Raw genomic sequence first — 12,652 nt, forward strand, 5'->3', positions numbered from 1 at the left:
TGTATTCCACTGAGGCCACCTTGGAGTGTATGCCAGAGATGGCCCACTATCAGCATTAGTTCAAGCTCGCTCTTTAGCAGAGCCTCAGTCATCACTACATTCCCTAACGATGATGAATTTGAGCTGATTCACTTTCTTTCTCTAGTATTGGTTGAATTAATAATTTTACTTTCTAATTTAAAAACACATTTTAAATCTTTAATCAAAAGGTACTTACATCTAATCCCGATTCACCAGGTTTTCCCTGTGTAAGGAACAGGGCAGAAAACAGATACTAAATTTCACTGTACAAAATCTGAATTTGAAATTTTGTCTCAGTAATTGGTTTTAAAATATTGTATTGCTTCTACATACATCACAACTAATACCAAAACTAGAATATCAAGCATTCATAAGTTAGAGGAGATCCGCTGATGTGTAATCTCAATAAGAAGGTGAGTGTTGAAGTGGGTAGGTGTACAGGGCAGAGGGCAGCAAAACTGCATATTTAAGGATGCATATCGCAGCTTATACAGAGTCCCTATAGGGAGACTGGAGAAACTGTTCCAACTGCAAAAGGATCACGGGTGAGAAGGCATAGATTTAAGGCAATGAGGAGAAACAGTGAAGATCTAGAATGGACTATAGAGGAGGCTCAATCGATGTCTAAAAGAGGCAACTGGAGTACTGTCTGAATGTGCAGAGTTATCGGGATAAGGCAAAAGTATGACACTTGCTGAATTTATCATTCAGGGAGCCAAAGATGGGGCGACACGGTGACTCAGTGGTTAGCACTGCTGCCTCACCGCACCAGGGTCCCAGGTTCAATTGTCGAGCAACTGTCTGTGTGGAGTTTGCACGTTCTCCCCGTGTCTGCGTAGGTTTTTTCTGGGTTCTCCAGTTTCGTCCCACAGTCCAAAGATGTGCAGGTTAGGTGAATTGGCCATGCTAAATTGCCCATAGTGTTAGGTGCATTAGTCAGAGGGAAAAGGGGTTTGGGTGGGTTGCTCTTCAGAGGTTCAGTGTGGACTTGTTGGGATGAAAGGCCTGTTTCCACACTGTAGGGAATCTAATCTAATCTAATCAAATGGCCTTCTGTATTATTACAAATCTGAGATTCATACCTTTTCTCCTTTTTGACCAGGTAGACCTGCAGGACCCATGGAACCAGGATTTCCCTATAAAAGGAGAAATGGCATAATATTAACCATCTTTCAATTTCTATGGTTTGAAATTAGTTTCTACTTACTTTGTTGGTTTGTGTTCATACTTGCATTAAGTCTTGGACACACGACGACCAAGAGGAGCTTCCCAATCTCCTCAAGTGCTTCAGGTAGTGAGTAACCAAGACACAAATGGATAAGATGCATTTTCACAATTTGTGTAGCAATTTGTAATCAGTAGACTAAAAAAAAAACTGGGCAGGTTCTCCTCAGTGGATTGGTCTGATCCACCAAATCACTGTCCAAATGGGGAAAATAACAATAGCAGATGTGAAAGCTCAGGTATTCAACCCTTGGCTTTGACTGAATGTACTGCTTTCACTCAGCAGAATGGTAGCAGTACAGATACTTCACTATCAAGGGTTAGGAAGGAAAATAATTCAGATACAATTCCCAGGCTCATCACTATCAGAAGGAGAAAGTGAGGTCTGCAGATGCTGGAGATCAGAGCTGGAAATGTGTTGCTGGAAAAGCGCAGGAGGTCAGGCAGCATCCAGGGAACAGGAGAATCGACGTTTCAGGCATAAGCCCTTCTTCAGGAAGCCCTTCCTGAAGAAGGGCTTATGCCCGAAACGTCGATTCTCCTGTTCCCTGGATGCTGCCTGACCTGCTGCGCTTTTCCAGCAACACATTTCCAGCTCATCACTATCAGACAACATCTACTGAAAGTGTGTGGGAGGGGTATGTATGGTGTGTCTGTGCATGTGTAAGTGAGTTACCACGTACAGGAGAGAATATGCGAAAATGTGTGCATGCATATGAGAGTGAGTATAATTGTGCGAGATAGTGTGTGGTGTGTATAAGAGTGAAGTGTGTTCATGAGAATGCGTATGGGTGCGAGTGAGTGTGCACTTGTGGTGGACATGTAGTGTACGTGAGAGACAGTGCATGTTGTGTGGTACGCAAGTGGGAGCATGTGTGTGGTGTACATGTGAGATTGTAGCTGTGTGTGTTGGTGTGTACGTGCGTGTGTGTACGTGTGTGTGTGTATCTGTATCCACATATTTGTAAGTTGGACAAAGGAAGGATTGGGTATTGTAAAGGAATGCAAGCAGATGGAAGGCATCATCAATGCTCAAAAGTGAGGAGTGCAATTGTAGGTGTACTAGGTGATATCCATTCTCTTCTTTAATGTTCCTGTCAACAGATGATAAATAAATTGGAGAGTCTTAGAATATAGCTCTATTATCCTGACAACAACTCTAATGTATACTGGCACAGAAGGTGCAGTAATGCTGCAGCTCAACACAGTACGTCTTCTCCCTCAATTACATTTCTTCTGGGTTGGTGGTCTTTCTAAGAATTTAAAACCAGTATGAAATTTGCACAAATTAAGCCCATATATCAGGTTTAAGCATAATTATTTATAATTCAGTGATGTGTTTAGTAGATTTCACCAATATGTGGCACAAACAAAGAGATTTGATTAGAAATAAAGCAAGGACCATTTAGTGGATCTGTGACCAGAAAGAACCAGATCAATATGACTGAAATGTATCATTCTAAGACAAAAGGTAGAACCAGAGGACACAGCTTAAAAATACGGGGTAGACCATTTAGGACAGAGATGAGGAGAAACTTCTTCACCCAGAGGGTGGTGGCTGTGTGGAATGCTCTGCCCCAGAGGGCAGTGGAGGCCCAGTCTCTGGATTCATTTAAGAAAGAGTTGGATAGAGCTTCAAGGATAGTGGAATCAAGGGTTATGGAGATAAGGCAGGATACTGATTAAGGATGATCAGCCATGATCATATTGAATGGTGGTGCAGGCTCGAAGGGCAGAATGGCCTACTCCTGCACCTATTGTCTATTGATTTTCAGCTCATAAGTTAAGCCTGGGTTAAAATAGTTTACAGGAGATTCTACCTCTGAGGGGTGCAATCCTCTCCAAACTCTGGTCAGTTAGACACAGATGCGGTACATTGTAATTCTCCTTCAACAATGGCCTCGAACGTTACGGCATTAACTTGAGAGCTATTAGCAGAAATGCCACACTCACTCACTCTCCTCAATACTGACAAGATCAGGGGAGGACAATGACAACAGTAGTGGAAATTATAAAGATGGGATGTCCCCTGAGAGCTTCAAGCATGAACTTCAAATGAGCCTAGGCAACACATGACCACAGCTGTGCAGGAGATGTCTGCTGTCTTGATCAGAATAAGACCTGATCTATCAGTGGCCTTTTAATTTGCGATTTTCACAAACTGCTCCCCAGTGGAATGATGCAGTGCTGGGTGAAAACCCAGAAGTCATTGGTCAAAATCACCCTAGCAGTCAATCTCATTCTCTGCTGAGGCCACAAACTAGAAGCAGTAGAAAGCATACGAGAAAGCTAATATAATTCACAAAGGGTATATATGTGACATTTGACAAAATTCCACGTTGTTAAGTTTCCTTGCTTTCTAATGGCACGAAGTGTAATGATATATACAATTTCTGCAGCTTTCCATTATTGTGTCCCACGTGCTAACTTGCCCTTTCAGATATATCACAATAACGGTCAATACACTACAGATTACTGGGGGGATTTTGTTATGAAGGCTCGTCCATTATAAGTATTTTTTGACAAATAATGTTTAAAAGATTGTGAAAATTGTTTCATTTGTTAGACTGAGGAAGTATGAACTTTTTAAAAAAGATGTTAATGGAATGGAATCCTCCCATTCTCCCAGTTTCTCCATCTCTGTTGCAACTATTCTGATGATGACACATTTCACTGGGCTGCCTCTGACATCACCTCATTTTTCTTCAGACAAGTAAATCTACAAAAAAATCAGTTGAACACAAATGACCCTTTAGGAATCTTCCGAATCAATGCACCTTTCCCATGTGACTACAATGTGACTACAAGAATTATTTCTAGAAACTTTCCCAGCACGGAACCTAAACTGACTGGTCTATAATTGCTGGGCTTTGAGAAAGGATATGCTGTTTGCAGTTCTCCAGACTTCTGGCAGCTTCTGAAGAGTCGAAGGAAGACCTTACGGTTACAGCCAATGGTCCTACAATTGCCACTCTCACTTCCTTCAATAGCATGAGATAGTTCTTGAATCTCCTCCAGTGAGCAGGCTTCTTGCATGCAGCAAAATATACCTCCATTAATTCCAGAGCTGCTCATAATGCAGTCAGTTTATGGAACTGTTACAATTTTAACTTCCCACATATCTTTAACTGCCCCAACCCACCCGTCTTTGAGAATCTAGTTTGTTGATGCTTCGATAGGTAAATGAGGATTATTTTCTACAGTTAGCCTCTTTGTCATTTTCATTTCAGCATTTTTAATAAAGTAATCATTGGTGAAGTTACATTCAGATAAAGCTCTGTGTTTTACTTTGGATTAAAGACATGGCATCTGTTCACATACCTGTATGCCAGGAAAACCTCTATCACCTTTTCTACTGCCATCACCCTTTTCACCTTTATTACCATTCAATCCTGGTTCACCCTAAGGAGAAAGCAGAATTAGTTCCAACGATTTATCACAGATGCCATGGCATTGGACTTTTGGAAGCCTCACTAATAGCATGGTTATATGGTTTGTCCACCTCAGAGATATAAAAACTGAAACGGTGCAATGCTGCTCCAATAGTAGAACCAAAGCTCATTTAAAGGGTGAAAGGTAAAGCCATGAAATAAATGCTCTGATAAGTCTTTGGCTGACCCATTACAGAGCTGTTGCTATTTTTAGGCAATGGGAGGTGGTGTTCCAGGCTTACGGAGGGTGCAATTAGCGTGGCAATTCCCTGGATACCAACAGATGTCACAGTGTGTTGGGACAAGAGATAGAGAAATGTCCTCCCATTCTAAAGGAATTTAAAACAAAGATTAAATTGATATAAATCTCGTGAGATTCTCGTGCAAATCATACCCCATCCTCCAAGCAACTGTCTTACAGTCATAGAGTCATAGAGATGTACAGCATGGAAACAGACCCTTCGGTCCAACCCGTCCATGCCGACCAGATATCCCAACCCAATCTAGTCCCACCTGCCAGCACCCGGCCCATATCCCTCCAAACCCTTCCTATTCATATACCTATCCAAATGCCTTTGAAATGTTGCAATTGTACCAGCCTCCACCACTTCCTCTGGCAGCTCATTCCATACATGTACCACCTTTTTCTGCTGAAAAAGTTGCCCCTTAGGTCTCTTTGATAACTTTCCCCTCTCACCTTAAACCTATGCCCTCTAGTTCTGGACTCCCCGACCCCAGGGAAAAGACTTTGCCTATTTATTCTATCCATGCCCCTCATAATTTTGTAAACCTCTATAAGGTCACCCCTCACCCTCCGACGCTCCAGGGAAAACAGCCCCAGCCTGTTCAGCCTCTCCCTGTAGCTCAGATCCTCCAAACCTGGCAACATCCTTGTAAATCTTTTCTGAACCCTTTCAAGTTTCACAACATCTTTCCGATAGGAAGGAGACCAGAACATGCAATATTCCAACAGTGGCCTAACCAATGTCCTGTACAGCTGCAACATGACTTCCCAACTCCTGTACTCAATACTCTGATCAAAAAGGAAAGCACACCAAACGCCTTCTTCACTAACCTATCTACCTGCGACTCCACTTTCAAGGAGCTATGAACCTGCACTCCAAGGTCTCTTTGTTCAGCAACACTCCCTAGGACCTTACCATTAAGTATATAAGTCCTACTAAGATTTGCTTTCCCAAAATGCAGCACTTCGCATTTAACGGAATTAAACTTCATTTGCCACTTCTCAGCCCATTGGCCCATCTGATCCAGATCCTGTTGTAATCTGAGGTAACCCTCTTCGCTGTGCACTACACCTCCAATCTTGGTGTCATCTGCAAACTTACTAACTGTACCTCTTATGCTCGCATCCAAATCATTTATGTAAATGACAAAATGTAGAGGACCTAGCACCGATCCTTGTGGCACTCCACTGGTCACAGGCCTCCAGTCTGAAAAACAACCCTCCACCACCACCCTCTGTCTTCTATCTTTGAGCCAGTTCTGTATCTAAATGGCTAGTTCTCCCTGTATTCCATGAGATCTAATCAGTCTCCCATGGGGAACCTTGTTGAACGCCTTACTGAAGTCCATATAGATCACATCTACTGCTGTGCCCTCATCAATCTTCTTTGTTACTTCATCAAAAAACTCAATCAAGTTTGTGAAACATGATTTCCCACTCACAAAGCCATGTTGACTATCCAGAATCAGACCTTGTCTTTCCAAATACATGTACATCCTGTCCCTCAGGATTCCCTCCAACAACGTGCCCACCACCGAGGTCAGGTTCACTGGTCTATAGTTCCCTGGCTTGTCATTACCGCCCTTCTTAAACAGTGGCACCACGTTTGCCAACCTCCAGTCTTCCGGCACCTCACCTGTGACTATCGATGATACAAATATCTCAGCAAGACGTCCAGCAATCACTTCTCTAGCTTCCCACAGAGTTCTCGGGTACACCTGATCAGGTCCTGGGGATTTATCCACCTTTAACTGTTTCAAGACATCCAGCACTTCCTCCTCTGTAATATGGACATTTTGCAAGATGTCACCATCTATTTCCCTACAGTCTATATCTTCCATATTCTTTTCCACAGTAAATACTGATGCAAAATATTCATTTAGTATCTCCCCTATTTTCTGTGGCTCCACACAAAGGCCGCCTTGCTGATCTTTGAGGGGTCCTATTCTCTCCCTAGTTACCCTTTTGTCCTTAATATATTTGTAAAACCCCTTTGGATTCTGCTTAATTCTATTTGACCAAGCTATCTCATGTCCCCTTTTTTGCCCTCCTGATTTCCCTCTTAAGTATACTCCTACTTCCTTTATACTCTTCTAAGGATTCACTCGATCTATCCTGTCTATACCTGACACATGCTTCCTTCTTTTTCTTAACCAAACCCTCAATTTCTTTAGTCATCTAGCATTCCCTATACCTACCAGCCTTCCCTTTCATCCTAACAGGAATATACTTTCTCTGGATTCTTGTTATCTCATTTCTTTTAGATTTCTTTAGATTACTTACAGTGCGAAAACAGGCCCTTCGGCCCAACAAGTCCACACCGACCCGCCGAAGCGCACCCACCCAGACCCATTCCCCTACATTTACCCCTGCACCTAACACTACAGCCAATTCACCTAACCTGCACAATTTTGGACTGTGGGAGGAAACCGGAGCACCCGGAGGAAACCCACGCAGACACGGGGAGAATGTGCAAACTCCACACAGTCGGTCGCCTGAGGCGGGAATTGAACCCGGGTCTCTGGCGCTGTGAGGCAGCAGTGCTAACCACTGTGCCACGGTGCCGCCCACCATTTTTCCAGCTTCCCATTTTTCCAGCCGTCCCTTTACCTGCGAACATCTGCCTCCAATCAACTTTCGAAAGTTCTTGCCTAATACCGTCAAAATTGGCCTTTCTCCAATTTAGAACTTCAACTTTTAGATCTGGTCTATCCTTTTCCATTACTATTTTAAAATGAATAGAATTATGGTCGTTGGCCCCAAAGTGCTCCCCCACTGACACCTCAGTCACCTGCCCTGCCTTATGTCCCAAGAGTAGGTCAAGTTTTGTACCTTCTGTAGTAGGTACATCCACATACTGAATCAGAAAATTGTCTTGTACACACTTAAGAAATTCCTCTCCCTCTAAACCTTTAACACTATGGCAGTCCCAGTCAATATTTGGAAAGTTAAAATCCCCTACCATAACTACCCTATTATTCTTACAGATAGCTGAGATCTCCTTACAAGTTTGTTTCTCAATTTCCCTCTGACTATTGGGGGGGTCTATAATACAATCCCAATAAGGTGATCTTATTTCTCAGTTCCACCCAAATACCTTCCCTGGAGGTATTTCCAGGAATATCCTCCCTCAGCACAGGTGTAACACTATCCCTTATCAAAAATATCATACCCCCTCCTCTCTTGCCTCCCTTTCTATCCTTCCTGTAGCATTTGTATCCTAGAACATTCTGCTGCCAGTCCAGCCCATCCCTGAGCCAGGTTTCCTTAATTGCTATGATATCCCAGTCCCATGTTCCTAACCATGCCCTGAGTTCAACTGCCTTCCCTGTTAGGCCCCTTGCATTGAAATAAATGCAGTTTAATTTATTAGTCCTACCTTGTCCCTGCCTGCCTTGTTTGACTCGCTGTACCCATCTCAGATCGATCTCTTTCCTCACTATCTCCCTGGGTCCCCCCCCCACCCCACCTTACTACTTTGAATCCTCCCAAGCAGTTCTAGCAAATGTCCCTGCCAATATATTAGTCCCCATCCAATTTAGGTGCAATCCGTCCTTCTTGTACAGGTCACCTTCTACCCCAAAAGAGATTCCAATAATCCAAAATGTGAATCCTTCTCCCATACACCAGCTCCTCAGCCATGCATTCATCTGCTCTATCCTCCTATCCCTGCCCTCACTAGCTCATAGCACCGGGAGTGATCCAGATATTACTACCCTTGAGGACCTCCTTTTTAAATTTCTGCCTAACTCTATGTAATCTCCCTTCAGAGTCTCAACCTTTTCCCTTCCCATGTCGTTGGTTCCAATGTGGACAATGACCTCCTGCTGGCCCCTCTTCCCCCGTGAGACCATTCTGCTGCCGCTCTGAGACATCCTTGATCCTGGCACCAGGGAAACAACACATCATTCTGCTTTTTTTCTGCTGGCCACAGAAACGTCTGTCTGTACCTCTGACTACAGAATCCCCTAACAAAATTGATCTCTTGGCAGCCGACGTACCCCTTGTTGCATTAGAGACAGTCTCAATACCAGAAACTTGGCTGTTCGTGCTCCGTTCCCCTGAGAATCCATCACCCCGTACATTTTCCAAAACAGCATACCTGTTTGAAATGGGTATATCCACAAAAGACTCCTGCACTAGCTGCCTACCTCTCTTACCCTTCCTGGAGTTAACCCAACTATGTGACTGTATCTGAGACTTTTTCCCCCCTTCCTATAACTGCCATCCATCACATACTGTTGCTGTTGCAAATTCCTCATCGCTTCTATCTGTCTCTCCAACTGATCCACTCAATCTGATAAGATTCGCATCTAACAGCATTTGGGGCAGATATAATCCACAGTAACCCTTAAACTGTCTTTAAACTGACAAGTACATATCACTGCAAAGGCCATTTTTGCTCCTTCACAATCTACAGACCCAGAAAATAACACCGTCTTATTCCTCTACAAACACTGCCCCAGCTTATATTTTAAGTTTAATCAAGAGACTTATCTCCAAAAACATATAATCAAGAAAGAATCCTTATTGAGCCTTCCTAGTTCTATAGTTTCAGAACACATTTATATAAAGACACCATATTCCCAGTAAGTTAGAAAAACATCAGTTATACAGCGTACTCCTGGAAATAATGCTATGAAATATAATATTCCTTTAAATGCTTACTTTTCTCTCCTGAAGTTGCTGTCTTATACTTTGGGCACTTTGGTGTGTCATCCAGTTGGTCCCATCTGTGTGTGGGCTTGTAGGTTATTTAAACATGGAACCTTAGTCAATTTCCCAGCCCTACAAAATCAAATGGATTTTGTAGTAATGGTAGTTGAATTGAATCAGGGACAGAAACCTTACCAGGTTTGCCATCTCAACAAAGGCAATTGTTATGTCCAAAGTGCAACTTTAAGTAAGCATTTAGCTCAGCCATTATGGTGTGTACAGACTTTCCAACATGTAAAGTTCAGCATTATTTTTCACAGAGACAAAAATAAAACTGAGGAAGAGATCTTAATGCTATCTTGTGGAATTTTTAAGTGTCTCTTTTTCCTTCTTGGAAGAAATGCGATTTTATTTTCTGTCACTGAGCAGAAATAGAGCACTTCCTTCAATGTGTGAGACAAAAGATGGTTATGTACTCAGCACATGGAATACTATTTCCTTTTACTTAAAAACTTGGAGGAAATCTATTAGACAAGGAAAGCTTATTTCTTGGCAAAGTGTGATGCCAAAGAAAGCCACAAAGACTGACTTAAAAGGGATCTGAAAGGCAGTTTTTTCACATAGAAAGTGGTTTGTATGTGGAATAAACTGCCAGAAGAAGTGGTAGATGCAGATACAGTTACAACATTTGAAAGTATTTGGACAGGTTCATGAATAGGAAAGGTTTAGAAGGACATCAGTCAAACGCAGGCACAGGGGACTAGTTCAGTTTGGGAAACTTGGTCAGCATGTTTCTGTGCTGTATCACTCGATGACTCTATAACATTGAATTCAAAGAGTTGATTAAGAGGTGACTTAATGGAAGAAAATCAGACGCAGAGTCAGTGTAGCATGTGAAAAGAAATCCAGAGAATTCACAAAGGTGGAGAAGCAAGGGAAGCAAAAGAGATTGTAGTCAGAAGAATTGAGAGGTCAGGAGAGATTTTAGTGCTGAGTCAGTTATGGTCATAGAACTTGCTAAATCTCTGCTACTTCACACTTCTAACTCTGTCACTGAAACCTCATGGTCTACCACACTCACTATTACCTTGGCGTCTCACTCGACCCCCTCAGACTTCTAATTCTGCTTGTCCTCTGCACTTCGTCTTCACTGACTCAAGACATCTCACCACTTTTTCCCAATTCACTCCAGCACTAACAGCTGTGCCAGCCACATTCATTTCACTCAATCACTCTCTTTGTCTCATGACAGGAGTAAACAATCCACATTTGACTCAAGAGAGCCCAGATGGGTGGGGTTGACAACCAGCTCCTCTCTCACTATGAGGGGAGAGCCCTTGCATTACCAGGAGAGGACTGTGACCATCATACAGTGATGCAACCTACATGGCCCAACCAGAAAATAAGCTTTATTGTCAAGTCCTGTACTGCACTCCCATTACCAGCACAATGACTGCATTTTCAAATGCCCAAACTCTACCCCTATTTTGCAACTTACTCCCTCTTGTCTCCTGCAGGCACCAGTGGAATCAGCCCTGAAGAGAGCAGCCCCTTAGTGATGCCTCTATATGCACTTTTTGCACTCGTCGCCCTGATTCAGACATGCAGCAGTGAATTCCAAATGGAGGAAATGCATCACCACAATGCACGTAGCTTCCCAGTGGCTCTGGGTTCAGAGAGAGAACATTGCTCATTTCCCTTGAACTCTAGACATACAGCTTAGTGATGCACTGTTCCCCTCTCAAAGCTCACGTGTAACATGCAGGGTATTTGCTACAGGTGAGACACTGACATTGTATGATGTCATTCTCTTCACTGCGTGGTGTTGAGAAATATCAGAGGCTTCAGTCTACACTAAATGACAAGAAAGGAGCAGAATGTTCTCAAAAGGGGAGAGGGGCCAAAAGAAGGTCATTGTACACAATGAAACCAATGACATAGGAAGGGAAAAGGATGAGATTCTGAAGGGAGAATATAGGAAGTTAGGCAGGAATTTTAAAAGGAGGTCCTCAAGGGTAGTAGTATCTGGAATACTCCTGGTGCTATGAGCTAGTGAGGGTGGGAAGAGTAGGATAGAGCAGATGAATGTGTGGCTGAGGAGCTGGCGTATGGGAGAAGGATTCACATTTTTGGATCATTGGAATCTCTTCTGGGGTAAAAGTGACCTGTACAAGAAGGATGGATTGCACCTGAATTGGAAGGGGACTAATATAATGTCAGGGAGAGTACAACTGCTGGAGCTGCTTGGGAGGATTTAAATGAGCAAGATGGGAGTTTGGGAGCCAGGGAAACAGTGAGGAAAGTGATCAATCTGAGACTAGTACTGTTGGGAAAAGGAGCAAGTCAAACAGTCAGGGCAGGCAGGAACAAAGCAGAGAACAAGGTAGGACTGATTAATTAAACTGCATTTATTTCAATGCAAGATGCCTAACAGGGAAGGCAGATGAACTCACAGCATGGTTAGGAACATGGGACGGGATATCGTAGCAATTACAGCGATGTGGCTCAGGGATGGACAGCACTAGCAGCTTAATGTTCCAGGATACAAATGTGATAGAAAGATTAGAAAGGGGGCAAGAGAGGCGGGGGAGTCGAGTTTTTGATAAGGGATAGCATTACTGCTGTACTTAGTGAGGATATTCCTGGGAATACATCAATGGAAGTTATTTGGGTGGAACTGAGAAATAAGAAAGGGATGATCACCTTCGTGGGATTGTATTATAGACCCCAATTAGTCAGCAGGAAATGGAGAAACAAATTTGTAAGGAGACCTTAGTTACCTGTAAGAATAATAGGGTGGTTATGGTAGGGGATTTTAACTTTCCAAACATAGACCGAGACCGCCATAGTGATAAGGGTTTAGATGGAGAGGAAGTTTTTCAGAGTGTACAGGAAATTTTTTTTATTCAGTATGTGGATGTACCTACTAGAGAAGGTGCAAAACTTGACCTACTCTTGGGAAATGAGGCAGGGCAGGTGACTGAGGTGTCAGTAAGGGAGCACTTTGAAGCCAGCGACCATAATTGTATTAGTTTTAAAATAGTGATGGAAAAGGATAGACCAGATCTAAAAACTG

At 43.0% G+C, this 12,652-nt stretch overlaps 1 protein-coding gene across 1 annotated transcript in view; it reads right to left on the reverse strand.

The window, feature by feature from the left end:
• The window catches only part of LOC122556638 (uncharacterized), a 126,370-nt gene that overhangs the window by 40,921 nt on the left and 72,797 nt on the right, over window positions 1-12,652 (reverse strand). Inside the window, exons 9-11 of the mRNA XM_087995047.1 lie at window positions 4,567-4,647; window positions 1,104-1,157; window positions 218-244 (exon numbers count right to left, since the gene is read on the reverse strand). Coding sequence (XP_087851173.1) covers window positions 218-244; window positions 1,104-1,157; window positions 4,567-4,647 — 162 coding nt within the window. The remainder of the gene's footprint in view (window positions 1-217; window positions 245-1,103; window positions 1,158-4,566; window positions 4,648-12,652) is intronic.

Source organism: Chiloscyllium plagiosum, unplaced genomic scaffold (genome assembly GCF_037043375.1).
Source record: "Chiloscyllium plagiosum isolate Xiang-an unplaced genomic scaffold, Cpla_swu_hap1 HiC_scaffold_16, whole genome shotgun sequence".
NCBI lineage: Eukaryota > Metazoa > Chordata > Chondrichthyes > Orectolobiformes > Hemiscylliidae > Chiloscyllium > Chiloscyllium plagiosum.